Source organism: Phlebotomus papatasi, chromosome 2 (genome assembly GCF_024763615.1).
Source record: "Phlebotomus papatasi isolate M1 chromosome 2, Ppap_2.1, whole genome shotgun sequence".
In the NCBI taxonomy this organism is placed as follows: domain Eukaryota; kingdom Metazoa; phylum Arthropoda; class Insecta; order Diptera; family Psychodidae; genus Phlebotomus; species Phlebotomus papatasi.
Genome location: NC_077223.1, coordinates 78,775,683 through 78,801,721, shown reverse-complemented (window position 1 = coordinate 78,801,721; position 26,039 = coordinate 78,775,683). Strand labels below are relative to the sequence as shown.

The 26,039-nt window shown below is 32.6% G+C and overlaps 2 protein-coding genes across 4 annotated transcripts; one reads left to right on the top strand and one right to left on the bottom strand.

Moving 5' to 3' along the window:
- The first annotated feature begins 4,254 nt into the window (after nucleotides 1–4,254).
- Nucleotides 4,255–21,281, top strand: LOC129804556 (uncharacterized). Of its 3 annotated transcripts, none has more exons than XM_055851950.1 (5): nucleotides 4,255–4,359; nucleotides 5,654–5,898; nucleotides 16,516–16,590; nucleotides 16,653–16,949; nucleotides 20,826–21,281. In XM_055851950.1, exons 2-5 carry the CDS (start codon nucleotides 5,794–5,796, stop codon nucleotides 20,964–20,966), a joined length of 618 nt encoding a protein of 205 aa, XP_055707925.1. In that variant the 5' UTR covers nucleotides 4,255–4,359; nucleotides 5,654–5,793; the 3' UTR covers nucleotides 20,967–21,281. The 3 variants fall into 3 exon arrangements, with proteins under 3 accessions (XP_055707925.1, XP_055707924.1, XP_055707923.1); XM_055851949.1 differs by having other exon boundaries at nucleotides 4,341–4,659; XM_055851948.1 differs by having other exon boundaries at nucleotides 4,359–4,853.
- Nucleotides 21,070–25,901, bottom strand: LOC129804555 (uncharacterized). The gene is made up of 2 exons (XM_055851947.1): nucleotides 25,716–25,901; nucleotides 21,070–22,076 (listed from the first exon to the last, which is right to left on the bottom strand). The coding sequence occupies exons 1-2, from the start codon at nucleotides 25,788–25,790 to the stop codon at nucleotides 21,366–21,368; spliced, it is 786 nt and encodes a 261-aa protein (XP_055707922.1). The 5' UTR covers nucleotides 25,791–25,901; the 3' UTR covers nucleotides 21,070–21,365.
- Nucleotides 25,902–26,039: the final 138 nt, after the last annotated feature.

Here is a 26,039-nt window from a genome sequence, read left to right as displayed (position 1 = left end):
TAGAGAACATTCTGGTCTACATTTCACCCATATATCACTTTTCTATAAGTTCATCCAAATCCTTGATATTTTGGTTTAAATACAAAATTTGTATAATTTCACGAATTTGATTCAAGATAACTGAATGGCGTCTCCCTACTTCAGCATCAAATCGAATTTGCATGCACTCCGAGTTAGCTCACGTTAAGAATCTCACCTACATAAGCCGGTTAGGATTATCTGTCCCTTTAGAATTTCTTTGAAATTTTATTTCAATGTGACTTTTGAAATTTTTTATTGGAATGATTTAAGTTATTTTTTTTCCAAAAATCCTGACTGATAAAAAATTAGACCAGTTAAGCCATATGGCTGAGCCTTAGGTCTAAAGCCCGTATTAGTTGTATGGTTTAACCTTTCTAAATTCTCAAGAGTTAAGATTTTTTGGAAAATTTTGACTTTAGGATAGAATATATTAAGGGTCTATGATCCATTATGCCCATTATGCCATTATAGATATACTTACGACTTAAGCCGAGAGGCGGCTAAACGTAATTATAATCAAAATAATGATTTCGCTAAATTTCCATTGTTTCCATCAGTTTCCCACTAAGCCTGGTTTCAGACTAGACCTAGAGGTTTAGCCCAGTTCCCGAATGTCTCAAAATCTTAAATTGCGAGCAATTTTATTGCTTTTTGAGAGCCTAATAGATCATTTGTCCTTAACTCTTTCGTCTCTTTTGGGACTGTAGTACCCAAAGAAGCATATGCATATTCTATGAAAAACAATGTTTTTTAATTATTCAGAACTGAAAAAATCCGATTCTTCTGGATGATTACAAACTATAAGGATGTCCAAATGTAATATATTTTTTGTAGGACCTCTATTAATTCCTGAGCTTAGATATTTTTGATTAAAAAATGGTGAAATTGGCTTGCAGCATTATGCTGCGTTCCGGAAAGAGTTACAGTAGACTCTCGCTATAATTCGGCTCTTTTAAGATCGGGCTATTTTTTAATTCGGGCAGCGGTTACATTTGAAAAAAGTTTGTTGTCATTTTTCAAGTTTGATTGTGATTATCAAATGAATCAAATATGCTCAAATTTGGCATGGTTTGTCTTAGTTTTGATGTGATTTTGCATTATTGAGGGATTTTCATGCAATTTACGATATATATCAGTGTGTAAACTCAATATCTATATGCACATGTCGCCCGAATTTCTGTCTAATTCGGCTGACATTTCGGTCCTATATGCCCGAATTTGAGAGAGTCTACTGTAACTCTTAAAAACATTAATTTAAAAGCATTATTTTTCATAAAATATTCATATGCTTCTTTGGGTACTCAGAGTCCCAAAAAAGACGAAAGAGTTAAGCGGTTTTCAGAATAGAGGTTTATCCCAGTTCCTGAAGGCCTCAAAATCCTAAATAGCGAACAATTCTATTGCTTTTTGAAAGCCTAATAGGCCATTTGTGGAGCTCAGAGGCAAAATGAAATATATCCTATGCTTTAGCCATAGGATATGTGTCATTTTGCCTCTGAGCTCCACATTTATCTTTAATAATCCAATCCTAAGTTATTTTTTTTTCCAAAAATCCTGACTGATAAAAAATCAGGCCAGTTAAGCCATATGGCTAAGCCAGGTCTGAAGCCCGTATTAGTTGTATGGCTTAACCTTTCTAAATTCTCAAGAGTTGAGATTTTTTGGAAAATTTTGACTTTAGGATAGAATATATTAAGGGTCTATGATCCATTATGCCATTATAGATACACTTACGACTTAATCCGAGAGACGGCTAAACGTAATTATAATCAAAATAATGATTTCGCTAAATTTCCATTGTTTCCATCAGTTTCCCACTAAGGCCGGTTTCAGACTAGACCTAGAGGTTTATCCCAGTCCCCGAATGTCTCAAAATCTTAAATTGCGAGCAATTTTATTGCGTTTTGTGAGCCTAATAGATCATTTGTCCTTAATAAACCAATTCTAAGTTAAATTTTTCCCAAAAATCGTAATTGATAAAAAATTAGATTAGTTAAGCCATATACTAAATCTTAAGTCTGAAGCCCGTATAAGCCGTTTCTCGGCTTAAATCGAGAACGGGATTAGTCAGATACTGGTGTTAATATAATCTGATCATTATTTTGAATATAATTATGTAAGTCGTAAGTGTGTCTAGATCTAGAAGGCAATTATGAGTTTATTTAGAACAGGAAAATGGGTCTTATTTCGTGACTTCTAATCTAATGAATCAGAAAACCATATTTGATTTGTATCGACTTGATTAATTCTAAGTTATTAAAAGAAATTCTCGACAAGGTAAACAATCACTAAAAAAAACATGGGATTCTTAAGAAACTTGTTAATGTTAAGAGAAATTGTTTTGCATTATTTCATATTTTTGATGAAAATATTTGATGTTATTCAATGAAAGTCCATTTCTTAATTAACTAAATTTTATTGTGATATCATCCTTAATAAGATTTTCTAACAAATTAAATGAAAATCGGATGTGGCTAAAAGAGTTCACTTTTTTCAGCTGTGTAAGTACTTTTGGCCATTCATTTTCCCATAGGGGAAACTGGGGCACCACCAAACAGGGGTACCACCAAACACTGCGATTTTTTAAATAGGTATAAGATTTCAGAGAATGAGACTTACATGAAATCATAGATACTATAGGGATCCTTGTCCAGAGAAAGAATGATCCACATAGTTCAAGTTGTTTAGAAATAAGAATCTTTTTTCGCAAAATTGAGAGATTTTGATAATTTTGCGAAAAAAGAAAGCCAAAGTGAATTTGGTGGTGCCTGTTGGCATTCTTCGAAATGCCGGGAAAATTCACGTAGAGAAAATGAGAGGTTTTTTAATGTGCAAATTGCTTAATTTCTTAGAGTTAAGTAATTTTCACAAGAAAATTCTTTTAATAATTTAGTTGAATACAGCTATTTCGGTTAATTGTAAATACTCTTCGATATTTACAACAAAAACATTGGGATGAAATTTTGAGCTGGAAGACTCATATTCTTTTGAGCTGTCCCAAAATTCAGGATAGGTTTGAGAAAAACCCTTTTGTACAACACTATTTTGGTTAAAAAGGAATGCAAAAGTACATATTACAAGAAGGGACACGACCTGCTAATAAGGATAAAATAGAGAAGAAAATATTTTGTCGCATTTCAGAGATTTTTTGCAACCGCAGCACCATCAGACGTTTGTCGAGTGAGTTATTTGTGTCTCTATCTCTCTCTCACAGTTGAATTGCGTGCGATTTAAGAACTTTCTATTTGAAGTGATATTTGTATTTAATTTCTTTGTATTTCTACAGGATTCAATTAAAAAGGTGTGTAGTGAACAGCTATCCGTCTTCCGACAAAGATATCAGGAAGACTATTTCTTTCTATGTGAGTTTTTATGTCTGTTATGTCTTTTTGGCGCAAAAATATTTATCATGGCACCGTGAATGATCGGGATTAGTGTTACCAGTATAGCTATCTGTTATTTCCATTAAAATTATCAACACAAAATTTCCGATATTACACGACTTTTAACGAACACAGGTCTGATATATACCTACAGTAGACTCTCTCTCAATCGGGAATATGGGGCAAAATGTCATCCGGTTTAGCGATAGAATTGAGCGTCAAAGCCTTTGAAAATTCCACAAAAAGCGTTCAATTATAAAGAATCACAATAAAATAGGAAGAACTGCAGCGAATTTGAGCGAATTAGCCTTATAATTAAACGTGAAAATTGTCAACAAAATTTGTCGCCCGATTGAGAAAGAGCCGATTGAGTGAGAGTCTACTGTACTGTTAAAATTGCGACAGGGGAAAGTGCGCTACCTTCGGACGACTTAAGCTTCGGATAATTTATTTTTCAATGCTTTTGATGATTTTGAACATAGAAAAAATTGAGTTGACTGAAGCTTAAGTCGTGCGAAGGTAGCACCCCTTCCCCTATTCCTATGGTGACGGTGACGATTTGACGGTGAATGTAACTCTGCCCTAACTCTTGGAAGGTGTTAAAAATTCTTGCCGCCTTTTTCTTGTCTTTGTTCGCTATCTGTTGCCGAGCTCTGAAACTCTAAACTCGTTGTTCAGCTGTTTATTCCAGTGTGAATATCAAGTTAAAAAATTCAGTGTGTTATTTCACGAAAATACAAAAACACTTCATAAATTTATTACATAACCCAAAAGGGGAGATGAATCACACACAAGCGATAGTATTAGAGGCAATTAATTAAATAAACTCCAGCATTATGTGGTGGAGAGCAAATAGTTGCGATTATCAATGAGATTCTATCACCACTTGAATCCCACCACTGCGCGCTCTTTTTGTTGGCGGTTTCCACCAAAGCTGTCCACTAGTGCCTCCTCAGTAAGTAGCATGTGCTTCTATCGAGCGCAGGTGGTTTAATTGTTGGCCTGAAATTCCTCTTTCGAATATTCTGACTCATTCGTCAGAGTCATCGCATTTGCATTTATTTTGCGGAACCGATAAAAAAAACAGTCGTGACCGTTGCAATACAATTGCATGTGGCCGTATTGGCGGCAGTTTGTGCAGTGTAGAAATTGTTGATGGAAAATTTATTTTGATGGATTTGTGAGGGACTCTTGAATCAACTAATTAGTGCAATTCTATTGGAATATTGCGGATAAAAATCTCTTGTTTACTTTGGTGTGTATCGTGCTTTGGCGTGGCACAAAACTTGTAATAAGAACAAAATCGTGATTTTGCTCCCATTAAAATTGATTTTGGGCAAAAACCAAAAACACTTTCGTTTTCTGCCTCAACTCCCTGGTCACTTCCTGAAGTTAAAATACAAGACCAACAACTGGGCAGAAAAAAATACAGCAAAAGCGAAAAATTAGGTGTGTGAGAAATGATTATTATTGGAGAGGAAAGGAAAAAAATTCGCTCAATATGGGGACTTTTTCGTGATTAGATAATGAATGGCAATATATCAGAAAATGTTGCTTTCCCTCGACAGCAGAAATATTGGTCGACCTGTTGTGGAGCAAGAAAACCCATTGAAATGTATTTTTTTTCTCAGAGAGAAAAATAGTCACTCTATCATGCGGGAATCTTCAAGGTTTTTCAATTATTTCTCTCTTATCGCACTGATAAGGGACCCTACAGAATTGTTTTATAGCGTATCACGTCGTCTATCGCTCAATTTCTATAGCACTGTCTCACAAAAGAAGTCCAACCAATTCCATTGGCATTCCCCTTTGCTTCTTCTGTAGAATTATTCTATATTCCCAGAAATAAGTAGAAAGTGAAGAAAAGTTGAAAGAATTCCCCTGCATCAGCCACATTAAAATTTCGAATGGAAATTTATGACTTTCTTGCTGTGAAGGGTCGAAGAACTAGAAAAAAAGGAACGTTATAGAACTTGTGTTATGAGAGGAATTGATTTTAATTGCAGACTTTCCTCAATTTTCTGTGATCGCGTGTTGGACATCAATGTCAAGCAACAACACTTTTCCAATTAAAACATTGCGAAATATATAGGTTCAAATCAACTCTAAGACTTCTCACACCCACGCCCAAAATAGCTCAATTTCTTTCTCTCTGGGGCCCAGCACTCAATCACTTTCTTTGTTTCCCTGCCTTTTCATCATCATCAAAAAACGCCATCGTCTGATGAAACTCTATTATTTCCCGGCAGTTCACACCCAAAAAGTGGATGATCATCTTGTTTGCAGCACTGTAATTTGGGTAGAAGTGGCGAGAGGATCAGTTTTATGTGGTGTCTCGGAGTGAATTTGAGGAGTGAAAGAAATTTGAGTGGTCAGTGGACACATCAAGATGAGCAATTCGTCCAAGACATCCAAGAATTCCACACCAAGGGAATCCAAGGAGTCGAAAGATGAGATGGAAGTGAAGGTTTCAGATCTTCCGATGGTTTTTAAGGTGAGTTCACATGTCACTGTAAAATCTTTATTAACATTTGATCAAGAGAAACTTAGTATTGTACAGTAGGGTTGATTAACTACTTTTCATTATATTATTTCTTTTCTTTTAGTAAGTTGTAATAAAACATTATTTATTAAGGGGACGCGGGGAGACGCTATCTAATACGCGTCTTAACGGTCACTCAATTTAAAATTTTTATTTTATTTATTTTGATCATAATTTTTCTTAAATAGTGTAACAGCCTAAGAAAAGAATTTGCCACTTTAAATTTAAGTCAGGAATGAGAATGAAGAAAAATATGATCAAAATCGACACGATGTCGAAGAAATAGAAACAAAATCTGCGAAGAGAACGGCGAAACGAATTTTTACTTTAAAATCGATTTGAATAATTAAAAAACCAAATGGTTATATTATGTTGGAATCTAAACTATTGCTCTGTAATCGACTTTTAACAGGCCTATAACGAAAATTTGAAATAAATAGTTGTAGAAGCTTTGGAGTCCAGTCCTAGTTGGGGAAAGCTTTCAAACTTCGCAGATACTCTGGTTTCGAACACTTCGTATTTTTCCGATATTCCTTTAATGAATCTGGCTCTGACCTAGTTTTTCAGGAAATGTGTGATTTAATACTATTTATTAAAATGTATTGTGCCGTCAGATTCAATAAATTAAGAAATATGAGGAAAATATGGAGTGTTCGAAGTCAGGTTGTATGTAAAACCTGAAGGTTTCCCCTATGCCACTTTTATTTAAACGAATTAAAGGTTCGTTATAATAGAACAAGAAGGCTTTAAGAATAAATGGTTCTATAATCTGAAAGCAAAAGAATACTACAAGGTGACATGAGGAAAGAAATTGCTTTTGGTTTTATTTTTTATGCATAATCAACCTCTAAGTACATTTTTAAAACCTTAAATATTCTTATGATTTTACCCAACTTATAACTCAATTGTTTGTTGTTACCGTTGTTACTAATTGTAGAATTGTCAGTAAAACTTGTATACCTGTACCGAAATGTTTTCACTGAACGTGGTTTCTCCAAGAATCGCATCAAATGTCTCTTCGTCGCACAGCCTGTGCTTTCTTAATTAAACTACTGCAATTTTTGTAATAAGTAAAAAAATACAGGAAATAAGAAAACTTGAAGTGAAAACTACATTTTGGGTTTGAAAACCAAGTCGATATAATTTTATAATTCCAATTTTTAACTCTTTAAGGAAGAGACGTTTTTCACTGAGCGAAAATCTAAAATAAGAATGAAACTTATAAACAAAATCAATGTAACGTCTTACATTTAAATTTCGGAAAATCCAACAGGGTCTAATTCGGTATATTTTTTACCTATTATAGACCATAAGGACAAAAATACTCCAAAAAATTAAATAATATTTCTGACATTACCAAAGGGTAACTCATATTGAGAAACCCTCGTCAATTGTCCGAGAAACGCTTCGCGAAACCTGAGAAACCCACACTTTGCATTGCGAAACCCGAGAAACCCAATAATTGCATCCCGAAATCCATATTTTGCATCGCGAAACCCGAGAAACCCAATTTCTGCATTGTGAAATCCGAGAAACCCAAGAATTGCATTGCGAAACACGAGAAACCCACATTTTGCATCGCGAAACCCGAGAAACTCAAAAATTGCATCGCGAAACCCAAGAAACCTAATTTATGCATCGCGAAACCCGAGAAACCCACACTTTGCATCGCGAAACCTGAGAAAGCAGAAACCCTTGTCAGAAAAATGGAACCCTTGGACATTACCAGTGAATGGTAATTCAAAACGGCGACTTTTTCGTTTATGAAATGTTCACCTAGGCTACCTCTAAAACATGTCCGAAGATTAAAGAAATCGTGGGAGCAGTTTCCTAAATAAATAAAAAAAACATGTTCTTTTGTGATGATGGAGGGGGTGAGGCGTGAAGGAAAAAATACCGTCCGAAATGATGTCTTCTTAAGGAGGGTGGGGTCATCGAAGACCGGAAGTCGATATCTCTTACCTTGGGAACAAACTCTTCTAGCTCCGGAACAAACTTAATGTCATGTAAAAAAAATTCCGGAAAAATGTTTTAAATTATCGGTACTTAACCGATTCATTACCAATAAAGTCCGATACAGCCGGGTTGGAAATGTCAATACTTTTCCAAAAAAATCCAAATTTAACAAAATCGGTTAAAAAATGAGTCATCCAAATACAATAATTCAAAATGACGAACTTCAGGCTACCTCTAAAGCATATTCGAATAAGGAAAGAATACCAGCGATTGGCAGTGTTCCTGGGATCGTCAGGTTAATACCACAATCTTGCTCCAAATTAAATGATTTTTTTTAAATTATTAGCTACTTTTTACTATTTAACTCTCACAAGAATACAGTGCATGAACACAGATTTAATTTATAAAACCAATTTTCCCTGAGACACTTGATTAAATTCCTGACGATCCGAGGTACTGATTGCAAGTTTGCAATTACACATATTTTTTTTATTAATTTATTGTAAAAATTAAATATTCAAAAGCACAGATATAGTTAAAGGTATCACTAATGTATCAATTAGCATACATAAAAATACCAAATAATGTTTTGTGCATTATATTTTCAACTAAATATGGAGCATGTTTCTTAACATTCCGATCCGGGGTACTCTTCCCTTATAAGATAAATCGATAAAGCCGTTTTCGAAAATAAGAGATTAATAAATAAAATCTGAGTTTTTTATTTTTATTTTAAATACAATCTTAAAGTCAAATAAAATATTTTATTTTACTATTTATTGGGATTTCAAGCGACTTCTTGCATTTGGAACTGCACTGTTATTTACTGGAACTGTTATTTAACAAAGTTTTTGGGGTTAAGATTTTTCAAATTGTGAGTTTTGATGTAGTTTTTAAAGTGAAACTGTACTAAAATACTCAATTTTGGTTTTATTCTGCCAAAATCAACTTAATGATTTAATTAGTTAATTTTAGTTTATTAACTTGTTAAGGTTATGCCAAACATAACCTGTGAAAGGTTGTTTCAACAGTAATAAAACAAGTTTTAGAGTTTTCCAAAGCATTTAAATTTCTAAAGTTTCCTAATTAGAAACATCAAAGAACAAAGTTTGAAATTTAATTCGGGTTATTTAGTTTTTTAATACTTGTTATTCTGAAAAGTATTGCTTTCTAATCTTAAAATATTTCAATGTAAATTCGAATCGAAATGAAAGAATGTGGTCAGTCGTAATATTTTTTTTGTATTCTATATTGACAAAATTTGCTTTGTCAAAATTATTATTGCAGTTTTACGCAATGAAAAATAGAATCAATAGAGTATAATACGACTATTTAAATCCGCAAAAGTGATAAAATTGATTAAATGAATAGATAAGCTTGATTACTAAAAATAAGGTATGATATAACATTTTTTTGAGACTCCATTTCAATATTTCAAGTCGTCGAGGTGTGTCCTGCTTTTTGTCTCTAACATAATTTCATGAGTGATTTATCTCTGGCGGTGTACACTTTTGTTGTCAACGAGTCTCCCTTGTTAGCTTACAGCGACTAAATTGCGCGCCAAAACAGTCGAAGTGAAGAACGCATTTCATCAGCCATCAAGTGACAAATGATATTTTGAGAAAAGAGCAACAATTTTCCATGCAAAATGTGCTATGAATGTAAATTACAAAATTTTCTGGGGGCTATTGTTGCTGTGCGAGCCACAAAAAAATCTAAAAGAACTATTCTTTTATACTTTTTTCTCTCTTTACCTCCCAATTCAAATTGAAACTCTTTCTGTCCATGATGGATGGTGGTAACAGAAAAAAAGAAGAATAGTGAGTGATGGTAAATAAGAATTTTTCACTGATTTGATCATCGTGTGTTGATTTTATTGTAAATTGCTGATCTTTTTCCTGCGTTAGAAATTTATTCAAATGAATTTTTCCTCACATCACCATGGGTCGCAAAAGCGGAGGAATAACCTCGGGCGACGAATGAAGTACATGAGATAACAGTTAATGCCCTTAAATGTAATTAAATTACCATAAATTAAGACAAAGTGGCAGTAGTAAAGTATTTACTGTGAGGAGTAATAATTGTAGTGAAAGATTAGGAAGTTCTAGGGTAATGAAAACCCTCAAGTGTCAACTATCAGATTGTTGCACCACATTCTGCAGGAAAAAAAACCTAATTAAGGCCTTCCGGTAGAAGTTAGTGGTGGGCATTTTTTTGACAAAATTTCTTCAGTTCAGAAACATTGTTTACATTTTACAGTTCATGTTGAGAAATCATTGAACTTCCTCAAAAATTGAGAAATACCAATAGGTTAATAAATTACTGAATTTCCTCACATTTTATTAATACCTCAAAGTCTACCGCATTAATTTCGAGAAATTTATTACTTTTTCATGAGACTTGTAATATTTTGATTTTTGTATTTCACATGTTAAAAACATTATAACGTCGTAACCGCAATAAATTTTCACAACTATTTCCAGTCGGCTTTTGTGAAATGTTAGTTACATTCTTTCCTAAATATAATATAATTGCTTTATATATTTTTTTAGTTAATTTGAATGTAGTTTTAATTTATAGTCTATAAGTTTTTTAGGCTTGAGTTCAAATCAATAAAGTCATCTTCTTGGATTCCTTATAATTTTATAGGACCTTAAATATACCTTTCCAAAATGAAGCTTTTAGAATGATTAAGATTTATTTTGATTATATTTTATTGCACTTTCGCTCTGTAATAAACTTGATTCCGACTTAGTTTATAAACTGTGGCGTTCCACTTAATTTTAATAAGTTGTTTTATGAGGGTGCGTTTTATCTATCTATAAAATTTGTCATAATTAACATATAAAAAATATTGTTTGAAATTGATTGCAATTTATGTTTTTTTTTTAAAATTACTTAATGTAATTTTAGCACTTTAAAATCTACATATATTAATCTAAAGAAGTTCCTAAAAAAGTTTCCTTCTTGTTATTATAATAAAAAATCCCCATTACATTAAAGAATTATGCAATGGCATATTTATCGTATTTAATGACTTATAGTATCTTTAAAACCTCGCTTGGAACTAACTCCATATTGTTCCTTGAAATATTATTTTCTTTTTAATTTATTAGGGAAGAGAAATGTGAAGTAGATAGGGAGAGGTAGGGCTGCATTGAAATCGCTATTTCCGAATATTTCTAAAAGAGGTCGAGCTTAGTTTAATTTAATTTAAATACCATATGTTAAAGTCCAGCTTCCTTTATAAATATACAACAATATAATTTTTAATGTATAGTTTCATCCTTCCTCTACATACAATATTAATCATAATTAAAATACTTCAAAACAAAGATAATAAAATAAATTAATAAAAGTATACATAAACTAGTTTTTGGACAAAAGCTGTAATCATTATTGTTTTATTTAATACAATTAATCTAATCTGTTTTATTTGATATAGGTTTATTATTATACCAAGTATAATTTAAAATGAGACGTTACGTTAAGCATTAGGGGAAGATGGTATTATTTTGAGATGTAAAGGTACATTGATATACAATTTTTTAGTATATCTCAAATAATCTGCACCTTGTATTTAGTTTCATAATTGTTTTATAAAAATAAATTACATTACCGTAAATCCCAGTTTGCATTGTAGCCCCACAGCTCAAATAGTCCCACACCTCTCTCTACCATGAAATTAAGGTTTTTTCATTTGCAAAATCTCGGTAATTTTTCTAAAGTATTTTTTTCACTAAAGAAAAATTTAGTTAGTAATTCTTAGGCAGATCACAATATTTTAATTTAGGTCAAAGAACTTATAATTGATACTTAAATTTATTTTGGCTTTTTATATTGGAGTTCGCGTGGTTCAGTCCTTGATGGGCTAGGGAGAGATGGGGCTATTTTGATCTAGTGGTTCGAATTAAGAATCAAAATAACAATTTTTAAAATTTCTATGTCGAATATCGTGAAATTTCCATTTTCAATTGTGTTGAAATTTTAGTATTTGTAGGGTAAATGTCCTAATTCAAAACCATTTCCAGACGCTTTGACTTTGACAGAAGATTCAACACATTAAGTTCATATTTTTTCTGAAGAGAATTACATAAATTTGCTCCTTGACTCTTCTAGAATGTTACTGTTTAGTGAAAATTCTTTAGATATAATATGAAAACTTCTTAAATACAAGAAAAATACGCGAGCGTAAAATGCTTCTATTGGAAACATATTATTCCAAATGGAGACAAGGGAAATTTTCTAATTGGAGACAAACAGTGTAACTGAAACCGCGATGAAAAGCTTCTAAAACCTTGTTGAGTTGCTCTTGAGTGCAGGATTTCTGAGAATATTTTTCTCGACGTGATTCTTTACCACTAAAATTCAACTCAAAATCGAATTTTCACGCATTTCAAATTTGCAAGAACCCTAACTTCCAAGCACTTCGATATCGCCTGCAAAGAATTTCATCTACCATAAACTTATCGGAATTTATCACTGGCCTTTTACAATGGATTGAGGTTTATTTTAATGTAAAAACTTTATACTTGATTTGTGAAGCTAAATTATATCAAAATGAGGTAATTTGATGTGTTTAACTCTTTAAAAAAAATAGGGGGTCAGAAAAATTTTTGTTCTGACTTTTTATTAGAGCAAAATACGACTATAGGGTAAGTGTGCCAAATTCCGGCCAGCTTGCAATTCCGGCCACCTTTTTTGTTCCTCGAATTTTCATGAATTTTTAGTTTTTACATACTCTAGATTATACAATGCAAAAGAATAATAAAAAATGTAGCTTTGAAAAACGAGATGACGTAAAAAAGACATTGGAAGAATTCCTGAAGGGCAAGGAACTATGAGAATGAAGGTGGCCGAAATAGGGCATCAAAGCAATGTCTACATTTTTATTCATTTTAAATTGTATTAAGAATGATTTTAAAGTAAATAAAGACGATAAACTGTCTACAAGGTTCTAAGCAACACTCCTTAAGAAGAAGGAATGAAAAAAATCAATTTCTATTAAATATATTACATTTCAAACTTGAGACTTTGGCGCTTGCATGCAAGTATGCCGAAATTTGGCACACTTACTCTAGATAGCCCTAGAAAAAATTTCATTTTTGGGTCACCGGTGATTCATTCGTCCTTAAAGGGTTATAAGTAACTATTTCATTAATTTACCATATTTCTTTATTTTTATACACCCCTGACTCAATAGTAAATTGGTGGTGTTTTTATAACCCAATATTATACTTTAAGTCTTAGGTTAGGATTAACATAACCTCAACTAACTAACCTTACTTTAATCTAATAAATTGTCCCTAATAATCTCTAAAGCAAAAAAGATAATTTAAATCTCTATCTCTATAGGAAATTTTCATAATAAAAAAAATCAACTATCATTGCTTCTAATGTAAACTTCTTTGAATAATTTTAAAATTGGGAATAATTTTTTTCTATGCCTGCGGCGAATCTTCCGTAATTTATAGATTATTCGAAAATTGTGCTTAGTATTCAAATGCGAAAGAATTTAAGCCAATTATTCGTTTAAATAGAATAAAATAGGCAAATGATGATTCAAAGAAAAATTCCAATAATACCTATAAGTACTGCGGTATGCCTATTACATCATTCTAATCATTTTGGATTTAATAGAATTCATTAATCACTTGGGAAGAACGTGCAAATGCATGCTGGTTTTTGCACCTTTCACAATTTCCTAAACATTCCTCGTGTACTTTGGACGTGTTAGGAATGGTAAAGAACAGTGCACCCCTCATGCCCTTATAGGCATTTGGGAATGGATGGGACCGAGAAACTCCTGGACAAGTGTTTTAACATCATTGGACCATTGATAATTATTTGCATTGTTAACAAATATATGGCGTATGAACGGTAGAACTTGGGGGACGAGAACTGAGAATGGGCAGGAAGTGACATCCAGATGAGCTAACAAAGAAGTGTATACCCGGTGGAAATGAGACAATGAGGGAGAGTGACGAGTCAACAGAAAATGCAGAATAGAGTTAAAAAAAATGCGGATGAAATGGAAAACTACACACAAGTTCACCTGTTTGCCCTCAAAATGTTATGCCGTCGTAGGGAAAATGAAGCGGAAGAGGATCATTATATTTGTGGTGTTCATCAAATAAAAAAAAAATAATATTGTTCACAGTTGTCTCCACAAATTGGACACAAAATTTCTCTTTTTTTATTCCTCATAAGTTCTGTGTGATGGTCATAAATTCAAAATAGTTTCAGTGAAGTGAAATCAATTAATAAATGGTCAGCCATTAATTCACTGTTAAACAGTGGATAAAATCGATAATTGAGCACTTTTAGTCGGTCTCTATTTGTACAATATGCAAAGTGTATAACATTGCCTTTTATGTAATGTTGGGAGGAAAGAGTGAGAAATTCAGTGGCTCAATTGACACCCACCTTAGGTGAAAAGAAAAACATACAAAACACCATAAAAAGCAACATTCTTCATGTTTTTTCCCCACAATCAACGTATTAGGATTTATGAAATATTTTCAAATAATTGAAATTTTGAAACATTTCGAAAATTTCTCCAATTTTTCATTTTCATAAGAATTTTACTTGACATCATATAGGAGTTAGTTAAAAATGATTGAGCTCTACATGTTCTAATTAGGGGTACTAAAATCTCCGTTGATACTTAAAAATCTTCTGAACATAGTTTAGATTGCTCTACTTCATTACACATTTCTTTTATTGCTTATTGAAGAACTTTCTGGAAATAGCTGTAATTAAAGACAACATCTCATTAAAGATTGAAAAATGTTATACTTAATGAGACCTTTTTATTACGAAATAAAATTTTTATATATTCCTAAGTGAAATATTGTTTAGAAATATGAAATATATGAGAAAAATATTTTTCTGAGCAAGAAAAATAGTGTAAAAACTATTTTTGCATTTTTTCTGTTAATTTTTGAATAGATCAGTTGAAATATTAAGGATCCCTTGCAATGCAATTTTTTTTAAATCCAATAGGGACTGTGTTAAATTTCGGACACATTGCGTAAAGGCTCCAAAGTCTTTAAAACTATTTTTTTCCTCCTTCTTTTCGAAGTATAATTTGAAAGTTTCCAAAGTAGTTTATGATATTTGATATTTGCTTTCTCTGAAATTAAATTGAATAAAAATAGTCCTTTGTGTGTTATATAGGACACAAAGTTTCTCATAGGCTTTTGCCGTTTCGGAACTCCTTCAAAGATTTTTCTACGGTATCCCGAGAAATCCTGATCGGGACTCTTTTGTTTCTTTCATATTTTACAACATTCAGAAATTAATGAAATTAATTTAAATTTTACGAAATTTTGAGAAAGAAAAGTGTCCGATATTGCAAGGTCTTCGAAATGTAGCACAATTTAATTTGTTATTATTTAACGCACAATATCTTAATCTCTTATTTTTACTTATTAAATTATGGATAATACCACAAACATCAAAATATCACAGTACAGGGAGTTCCGGCTTGAGTGAAAACGGATTGAAAGAATTTGATATGAATTGTCTATGGGAGCTCATTTATAAAATAATTTTTGAAATCTCCCTAAATGTGTGCGATTTTTTTTTCACGCGGTAAATTTGAAATACAGTAGAGTTCCTCAAATTTGAACTACGATTGAATTCAAAATGTAAAATTTGAGATTATGCGAAGAAAGTTTTGCGTGGAGTCTGAATCAAAAAAATATTTTCTCTAGTATTTCCTCAATATTATCGTATTATAATAACTTCCGCAACAACTTCCATTTATTTCACAATAAATGACATTGATATATTCTTTAAAGTAATTTTTCTTAATTTAGGAATAGTGAATTTCACATCAATTCCGTTACGTGTTTGAAAATATTGTTCAAATTTGAGGAACTCTACTGTACACTTCTTTTGAACCGTTGGCGTTGAAAATAAGCCAAAAAAGTAGCGCCGAAAATGTTTTGCATACATCACAGCGTTCCGGTATTTTATTACAAAAGTATCTCCTGTAGGTATGCAAATATTTTGTGTCACTGACTGGAGTGACTTCACGGGCTTTTTTCGGTCCCGAAAATTTCTTTCAAAGCGGAACTCCATGTATTCCGTAATCAACACACAAAAAATATAGTTTCTTAAGAGGGCGTGGCCTAAAAATATTAAAACATAAAGCTTATTTAAAATATCTTATATGTACTTCCTGAGAAGTATCGGATTATTCGAAAGCCAAGAAGTTCCCTGGAATATTTTATATACTTTGTAAATCATATAGATTATTTTTAAACACTTGGGTAACCAATCATAATCTTATCAGGAAAGTTTCATTAAAATTTCTGCAACTGAAAGCTTAAGAGAGCAATGTAAACACCCATATCATCAAAGGCGTATTTCATGTGGTGCGCACTTTTGCCACGAGTTAAACAACCGGAAATTATCAATTGTCTCGCAATGAATGTCTGTTGGAGTTGATATTGCACCCAAAGGCAAGAGTGTCTTATAAATTGATGAAGATGAAGAAGTCATTCTCTGCAACAATCGTGTGCAGAATGTGAATTATTCATGTGCATTTCGCACTGCATCCAATTGTCTCCACTGATTTGTATTTCTTTTGCTTCTATTTTGCAGGTGAAATACCTGGGGAAGCAGAAAGGAAATGGACTCTGGGGCATCAAGCACACCCGGAAGCCAGTAGATAAAATGGTAAGACAGTCAGTTGGCGCGAAATATATGGGTGGTTTTATTTATGATCATTTTATTTGAAGGTGGCTGCAGCCAAAGAAATGGCTCCAGGGAAAGTCCTGCCTATTTGTAACCTAACAGTGACCCTAGATGCCATCATTCTCGAGACAATTCCTAATAAAATTACAGAGTACAGAAAATGGGTACACAATGTCGATACGATATCATATGGAGTACAGGATATCGTCTACTCTCGGGTTTTCTCTATTATTCTGGTCAATGAGGAATCTGTTAGGAGTCCCTTCGAAGTCGAAGCCTTCGTTTGCGACAGTCGAGCAATGGCCAGGAAACTCACCTTTGCATTAGCGGCTGCGTTTCAGGTAAGATTTGTCGTACTGCTAGTTTACTACATATTGAAAAACGTTAGTTTACTCTTGCTATGGGAGACTGGGGCAGATTAGCCAAGAAATGAAATTTTTCTTTGTGAATAATTTGTGAAAAAAAATTGATTAATATTTCAACGAATAGGGAAGGAGGTTTTTCCTCTTAATTTGTGAATTGTTGTATACTCAATATTCCTTCAACCCAGAAAAAAAATATTTTGTAAAATTGTTCGTAATTGTTTGTGAATTCCTATTGGGGACTTACGAAATGCTCGTAAACCGTATAACCCACTAAAAAGTTCGTAAAAGTTTGTGTTTGTAGTTTTTTCACAAACACTGTTCGTAACATAATCACTTGACGAATATTTTTTGTACTTTTACAAACATTCGTTTGTAAATATTCGTAAAGACATAAAAATATGTTCTTAATTTTTTTCATTTGTTAATAAATGTTTACCAGACGAACAAAAATGTACGAAGAAAGGTTTGTAACAGAACAAAAAATGCTCGTCAAGTGATTAATGTTCGAACAAAGTTTGTGAAAAACAACAAACTTTTACGAACTTTTTGTGGGTTATAAAGTTTTCGAGCATTTCGTAAGTAATAATAATAATATAATAATGGTGGCACAACGTTCCATAGAGGAACTAGGCCTTCCCACAAGGGAAGTTCGGGGTATCCATTATTATTTTTTCTTATACAGGGATGGGGTTGTCAGTCCCATGCCCCGTGGAATCAAGTGCAGTGAAGCTCACTGGATGCAATTCGCACCCCTTTAACGCCAGAAAAATTGCTGGTAACCTAAAGGGGATTCGAACCCGGAACACTTGCATCATAGAGCGAGAGCTCTACCACTTGACTCATTGAGTGCCTCGTAAGTCCTCAATAGGAATTCACAAACATTTACGAACAATTTTACCAAATATTTTTTTCAGTGTAAGGTAAACTATAACGCATCACTGTTTAATTCTACCCCTTGCCAATTCTGCCTCGGTTCCTCCATTATATATTATCTATTATTTAAATAAGAGTAGCTATTCTCATATTATAATTTATTATTGAGGATTTGGAGGAATATTCACATTTTGGTATTTAGAATTTTGGAAATCTGAAGTTATGAGTTTTTTGATGTCACGATGTTTAGATAAAATCGGTTCATAGTCGGTAATGCCCCAATTAATAACCGATAAGCAATTTTTGTGCGAAACTCAATTTCATTATTCCTCAGCTATTTTTAGCGATCTTTTGAGTAGTTTGTGAATCGGTTCAAATCGGTTGAGAACCGATAAACGGTAAATGATGTGCAAGTACTTTTGAGGTACAGCATCCAAGTTACGAGTTTGAACATTCCGCAAAGCATTGGACGCTTTGTCACTTTTTCTTATTTATTTTTTAAAAATGTATAAAATCGGTTTTAAAATTCTCTCAAAACCTATTCCGAACATCTTTAAAGTAAATAGGAGGAAGTACGGTACCTTTGAAAGTGGGGCACCTTTGAAAGTGGGGCACCTTTGAAATTGGGATTTTTCACCTATTATGAAATAAAATTGATCCTTATCGTGATATAATTTAGTTGCACAAAAACATATTGAGAATTCTCAATCTGTTTGTGCAACTAAATTATATCGCGATAAGGCTCAATTTTATTTCAAAATAGGTGAAAAATCTCAACTTCAAAGGTGCCCCACCTCCCCCTATTTACTTTAAAGATGTTCAAAATATGATAGAATTTCAAACCCGATTTAATACATTTTTTAAATAATAAATAAAAAAAAGGTGACAAAGGTGAGAATTCTCAGTCTGTTTGTGCAACTAAATTATATCCCGATAAGGCTCAATTTTATTTCAAAATAGGTGAAAAATTCCAATTTCAAAGGTGTCCCACTTCCTCCTATAAATAATTATTGTATTATAATAAAATTAGAGCCGAAAGCTTTGGAAAGATTTGCTATTTTTCTAAGATTGACTCCACTTCCCGATGAATTCCGGTTCCCTTCTACTAAAATTAAAACGTTTAAACGAATTAATTTCTGTTAATGTGTAAATGTTTGTTTTTTTTCTCTCCTCCACCCACAGGTCCTCAGCTCTAAGAGCTGTTTTTGGACCGTGACACTGCCGTAAATGTTTGTTAGACTTGACTAAATTTTGACCATAAAAAATAGTCTTTACTCAAAGTGCTCAAAGTGATTGGGGCATTGTAGCAATTTTGTAGAGTTCTAAATATCTCGACGGTGTGTAGAAATTCCTATAGGGGAAAGTGCCCATGGTCCCAACCATCACAATGACTAAAGTTTTTCTATGTTTTTCAATAAATGTGACCAATCGCACCCATAGGGGGAAATGGGGCACCTTTGAAATTGGGATTTTTCATCTATTTTTAAATAAAATGGAGACTAATAGGGATATATTTTAGATTCTCAATCTGTTTGTGCAGCTAAATTGTATCAGAATAAGGCTCAATTTTATATGAAAATAGTTGAAAAAATCCAATTTCAAAGGTGCTCCACTTCCCCTATTTTAAAAACTACGGCAAAGTGTCCTTTTTTAAAAAAAATTATTGCGAAGTCACATTTATTCACTTACATTGGAGAAATTTAGTCATTATGAAGCTTAGGACCGTGTAAAGCATGGCCACTTTCCCCTACACTCATTTCCTCCTAGACAACTTATAATTGTTTTTTTTTTTTTGAATTTTGAATAAGAGATGTAACGTGATGCGTAACTGAATGCGTAACTTGTGTTGAACTTCAAATCTAACATGACTCTAATTCAGAGGTGTGCAAGAAACCGTTGAAACCGAATTAACGTCAAAATAAGTTTGTTATAGTAGCGTTTTGACCATTGACGTACAAGTTTCATTTGACGTTAATTCGGTTTCAACGGTTTCTTGCACACCTCTGCTCTAATTTATACTTCTAAAAAAATATATTTCTGTGATATACGGTGATATTTATTTGAATTATTTTCTTGGATGTAATTTAGGCTGTCTTTTCGTCCACATAACAATGTCCTAGTATTAGTCATTCTATCGTTTTTTTTTTTTAGGACAAATGTCATATAGCCGTAGATAGCGCATTAATTTACCGATTGAAACAGGCTTTTGTTTAAATATTTCCTTGATTCCTTGCTAAAAAGGTATCAACCAGTTCTAAATATCTGTGATACACCAACATCAAACGATATTAAATTTTATCAGGAATTTAATCGCATTACAACATTCTTTTGACACTTTGTTATGAAATTTAAAAAAAAAATGGTTGAAATCGGTACTAAACCACCAAACATAAAAACAGCACAATGTAAAAAAATTGTAATAATGTTCAAATTCACGGAGATAAGTGAAATCATACACAATGAATTATTATGTACAACATAAATTAAGTGCATATTTTGTATTGTTAATTAGAAATGTAATTTAATGGTGGAACATAAGTTGTTTTTTACTGTGTACATTTTGTTTCAACAAATCACTCTGAAATTCACAAAACATAATTCTCAGAACACCTGCGTGACTCATAAGATTTAGGTATATGTTTCCAGATTTTCATAAAAGCTCATAGTCATTTACGTCATTTATTTTTTTTAATAACTTGTACATTTTGAGAAAATTCACAGAAGAGATTAGAATCACGTGACTTATCAGATTGGAGATAATCCTTCTCATAAAAATACATAAAGTTACATTGGAAGTCACGCAAAGAGTGCCTTATCTCTCAAGAGTCTTTTGTATTCTCACTAAAAGCAATTCAAATTAATAAAGTATGATAAATGAGCGAGAGAGGAAAGTTTTATTTGTAGATTAATTCTAGAAATATAGGGCTTAATGGTTTTTTAAATTTTTTATTTATTTATTCATTTATTTACTCTGTCTAGGATTATTCGAGAAGACTGCAGGAGGCAGAGGCCCAACAACCTGATTCCGGTAAACAGGCAGTTCGCAAGAAATTCGCCATAGATCTGCGAACAGCTGAGGAAATGGCATCAGAACTTCAGGAGCAAGAAACAGATGCATGATGCGTGGAGTGAAGAAGATTCCAAGAATCATCCTCGTGAGACCAAATTGAAGAGATTGTGTGGCGGTTGAATAAGTGAAACCATACAGAATCATTCCAAGACGTGTGTAAATAATTTTTATTTGTATGATGTTATACAGTGAGAGAGAGAGCAGCATCTTTTCATCTATATAATTGTGATTATCTTGCGTGCAAAGAACTAGTCTCTAAATATTAATAATTTTGGTGGCACTTTGTAGAGGCGAATGTAGGTAATAGTATGCTATTTTGACTTTAATTGCTTATAATAAAGGTCTTATGATGTAAGAAAGAAAAAGTGCGTGAAAGGTAAAACAATGTGGATGTGGTGAGAAAATTGTATTTCACAGAGTTTTACACACTCTATAACAAAACATGCCAATCAGGCATCAGCCGCAAACAGAAATCTTCGTCTCTGACCTTTTCTCTTTGTCCGGGTCAGAGGTGTTGTAGCGTTTACCCTTTCGAGATCTCTTGCTGCCTTCTCAACAATATTCTCAATGGTCTTGATCACATTCTCACTCTCCTGCATCACACTCTCAGGTGGTTCAGACTCTGGGGTCGCTTCAGTGGCCACTTCTTGAGTGATCACTTCAGTCTTTCGATCCACTTTCATATCATCCTCCGTGGAGAATTCCTCTTCAGTCGTCATGGGATCATCTGCAAAAACCGTCGTGGTCTGAAATGTTGTGGTCTCTGATCTCGTGGTTGATGTAACTTCCCTGTATTGTCCCATATCATCTCCATCCATCATCATTCCTCCAAAATTGCTATTGAGATTGTAGAACTTTTCACTCTCATCACATCTGATGGCCATATCTTCAGCTCTCATACACGTGAAACAATCCTGACTGAAGACAGTCTCTTCTGGGCAGATAAAGCTCCACTGGTAAGTTCGGGATTTTCGTTGATTGAACATCACAGGAAGACATACATGGAAGATCTGGCATTCATTGGCCACATCGGCATAGTATCCATAATCTCTGTTCTCGCAAGAGAATCCTTCAGAAATGTCTGCTCGGATAGATGTGGCATTGCTGGGAAGCATCAGAGTGGTAACTCCAGAATCGCGACTTATCGGTGGGCGTCTATTCTGGAAAAATTATGCGTTTTCGTCAAGGGGCGTAAATCTCTTAAAGTCTCTACACACTAGAGAAATTTATGTCCATATTGAAGAATTTTTCCTGCACGAGCGTAGGGAATTTGCTTCATTATGGACATAAATTTCTCTAGTGTGTAGAGGTTATTAGTTTGAAGTATTAATTCCATAAATTCGTATTTTTTCATTGAACTCAAAGAAAGAGCAATTTTGATTTTGGGATAAGGAAGACCAAGGAAGACCTATGGATAATTTATTCAACTAAAGAATAATTTATAGGGAAATTATTGCATTAGAGATTAGATTGACAAATATTTCAGTGAATAGAAGGATGTGCCTATTTGGATTAATATGTAATATTTCTTCTAAACAAACTGTAACATTCCACAGTAACTAATTTACATTACCGCTCATGGGAGTACCCAGCTAGGGGCAGGGGGGGCAGCTGCCCCCCCCCCTAGAATCGTCAAAAAAATTCAAAAACAAGTGGAAAGTAAAAATATATTTATTCAGCAAAAAAAAAATAGTCTGACCAGTAAAAAAATCCAAATCTTTCCAAAAATGGGCCTAATTTTTCAATTCATAAAGATCGCAACTTTCATGAAAATTCTATTGCTTTCAAAGTAATACCGCTGCTGGTAAAATTTAAAATTTTAAACAAACTAATTTAAAGTTTGGCATTCGATAATCTAGTAGTTAAATAATATATTAAGGTCAAGACTACCTAGTACAGATTGTACTTATACAATTGCTTAAATAATTTGTTTTTTTACAAAGTTTTAAAAGAGTTTCTCGAATTCTGAATCGGTTTTCTCGGAATTCTTTGTTGTCTTGATTTCCAAATCTTACCCCCTTTATTCAAAAATCCTTAAAAATATTATTTTCTTACATAGGGTAAATTACCTTAAAGTTAAGCGTTGGTACGGACTGCACGTAATGTTGAATAAACCAATTTTAATGTTCAAGAATTATTCTTAAAAAATGATTAAAAGAAAAACAATAATTTATTTTTAAAGTATACGCTAAAATTCCAGAAACGCCTAAATTATTACTAGATTACTAAAATCCAAACTACCAAATTAGATTTTCTTCCGTGATGTCCGATATTTCAGCATTTACCTTTTTCCTTATAATTTACTCAATTTTTTAAATTTCTATTTACAAATGAAAGGTGCTTTGGAATATTGAAAATCTTTGAATAATAAAATAAATAATTGATTAAAAAACTTGTTTTTATTTAGAGATTATATAATTTTTAAATCTTTATTTAGTCCTTCCTCCACCCCCAAGTCCCAAGCTCAATGAGCTTTTGTAGGACCACGGGACATTTCCATAAATAATTGTTCATAAGGCGGTATAAATGACTATTATTCACACATGTATAGTAAATAATTGTATATATGAAAAATGCCCAGAGCACAATAACTTTTGTTTGTAAACATGTTTTCAAAATTTCTTATGAGAGAGAGCGAGATGACTAGATCTAGATCTCACTCACTCTCATTAAAATGTCAAAAACATGTTTACCAAACAAAAGTTATTGTGCGTTGGGCATAATTTAATACATAAATAACTAAATAAATAAATAAATAAATAAGGTATAAAACAAAATGCATGTGTTCATCCGAGTCTCTGTATTCTCAAAATTGGACACGATATGAAGACCGATTCTGCTGGTTTTAAGTATTCAAAAAACACAAAAGTAACTTTAGATTTTCAAGCTAGAACATTTTAAATAATTATTATACTTTGAATTACAATAACAATCTGTAACTGCTTTAAGTATACTTCTTCCTTATTTTTTGATTCACTAATTTTATTTTAAAGACATTTTGTATAATCTTGGTCTATCCCTCTCTGAAGTGAATAGGGAATCGTATAGTTCCTTTCTAAAATTGCTAAAGAGATGAGAAAAAATGCGAAAGATGAAGATATCGCTTTATGAAACTGCCCTTTTGGATATGTTTCACTTCTCCCTCTACTTGAATCCTTGAATGAATAAGATGTTTTTTTGCTGTGTAAAAAAAATTCAAGAATTTATTAATTTATTAATTTATTTTTTATTATTTAGATTTTATTATTTATATTACATTTAGAAACTATTAAATTTCATCTTGCTTTTGATATCTGTTTTGGATATCTGAAATTATTTTATTTTTTGATAAAAAGATATTTAGAAATTTATAAATGTTGGAAGTGTTTAGTTCAGGTTTTTTGGAATATAAGTTTTTATATCTAATGAATTTTAAGTCCACCAAGGTAATCGTCGGTGGAAATTCATATCAATAGGGGGAGTTGGGGCTATATTGATATACGGTTTTTCGCATATTTCTAAAGGAAGCTGTACAATATTTATCGTATTGTTTAGCAGAGGTAAATTACGTAACGATAAAGCCCAGTTTCCTTTAGAGATATGGGAAAAGTCTTATATCAATGTAGCCCCACCTCCCCCTAATTTTTGATACAATAATTTATCTTACATTCAAGTGAAAGATTTTTATTATAATCAAACTTGAAGAAATTACTACATAATATTAAGTGATTGTAAGCTTTGATAAACTCTTTGAAACTCCGATCATACTGCTAATAAGGTGGAATGCGTGAAAATCCTGATTAGAATCTCATTAAATTATTAAAATTATTAAATTAAATCAAATTAAATTAAAATATAAAAAAATGTTAAAAAAAAATTAGATTTCGTACAGCAAGGACATGGATTTCTAGTTCTAATTCTGGTTATATTACTGATACTATATTTTACTTGGTAAACTATATTTTACTTGATGAACTTTCGGGTGCGTCAGGTCAGGAGTGTTAATCCTATCAGGACAGGAAAACACAAATATTTTGGCCAAATTTTTACAAACGAATATTTTGACAAATTTATTCATGTTTTCCTGAGGTGGAATGATAGCTTTTTGATACTATCGAATCGATAGTGTCGATAAATCTATATCTGTTGGATTAAGTGAATGTCGACTTTTTACAGATTATTGGACCACTCATAGTGACATTTTTGAAAAAATGAGACTGTTGATAAATATCAATATTAGTTGCAGGAAGTGCAGCTATTGTTTAAATTTTTCAGAATCGATAGTCGATAGTATCGAAAATAAGTTATCATGTCACCCCTGGTTTTTCGCTCTCTAAAAAGGATAACTGCCCCTGATGGACCCGAAAAGGATTAATTTCCCTGATTCTAATGACTATTTTAATTTTTTTACTGTCTAATTATGATTTGTTTATTGACCAAAATAATCTCAAAGATTCTGACCAATTATTAAAAAAAACACCTTCCTTTGTTGGTTCTTAGGCTGCCTATGCAGAATTATAAGTATCACAACTATCATAAGATTATCAGGGTTTATAATTAAATCTCCGTGTTGTTTTCTAAGGATTCTGGAACAGATTCCGTCTGTAGTAGTATTGTTAATAGGGTACCATATTCTCAAACACACAAAAACTCTTCAAAATGCTCAAAAGTTCAAATGAAAAGTCAAGTCCAAAAGCGAGTTACGCGTTCGCAATAATTAATTAAAATATAATCGAACGATTTATATGAGGTTTCCGTTTGGGAAGTGTACTTCCGATCACTCTCAAACAGCCTGGTCTTTAATCCACTATACCACTTACCGACATCAGCGGAGAACTCTCACACAGCACAGAAAATCCTAGAATAGCTCCCACAATAATCCTCATTCTCTGCATCTCCAAACACTGATTACTCTGAATAAGACAGGAGCACTTCCTTCAAAACTATAAATTGGCACTTATTGTAAAATGTCGATAGCACTTGTGCTGGTGATTCTTCGCGAATGTGACTTGCTCATGTGGAATCTTCAATTTATATTCTCGGTAAAACGCGTGTGAGTTCTTCCCTCGACCGGCAAATCTGAATACCAATTTTATGTCTGACATACCTATGCAAGTAAGTCACATAGCGACTCAATAGAAACT

Excerpts from the sequence above, each read along its gene's own strand:
- LOC129804556 (XM_055851950.1), top strand. The coding sequence starts at position 5,794 with ATGAGCAATTCGTCCAAGACATCCAAGAATTCCACACCAAGGGAATCC. Across the intron at positions 5,899-16,515 it reads ATCTTCCGATGGTTTTTAAG|GTGAAATACCTGGGGAAGCA; the intron begins GTGAGTTCACAT and ends TCTATTTTGCAG. Across the intron at positions 16,591-16,652 it reads GGAAGCCAGTAGATAAAATG|GTGGCTGCAGCCAAAGAAAT; the intron begins GTAAGACAGTCA and ends TTTTATTTGAAG.
- LOC129804555 (XM_055851947.1), bottom strand. The coding sequence starts at position 25,790 with ATGCAGAGAATGAGGATTATTGTGGGAGCTATTCTAGGATTTTCTGTG. Across the intron at positions 22,077-25,715 it reads AGAGTTCTCCGCTGATGTCG|AATAGACGCCCACCGATAAG; the intron begins GTAAGTGGTATA and ends TAATTTTTCCAG.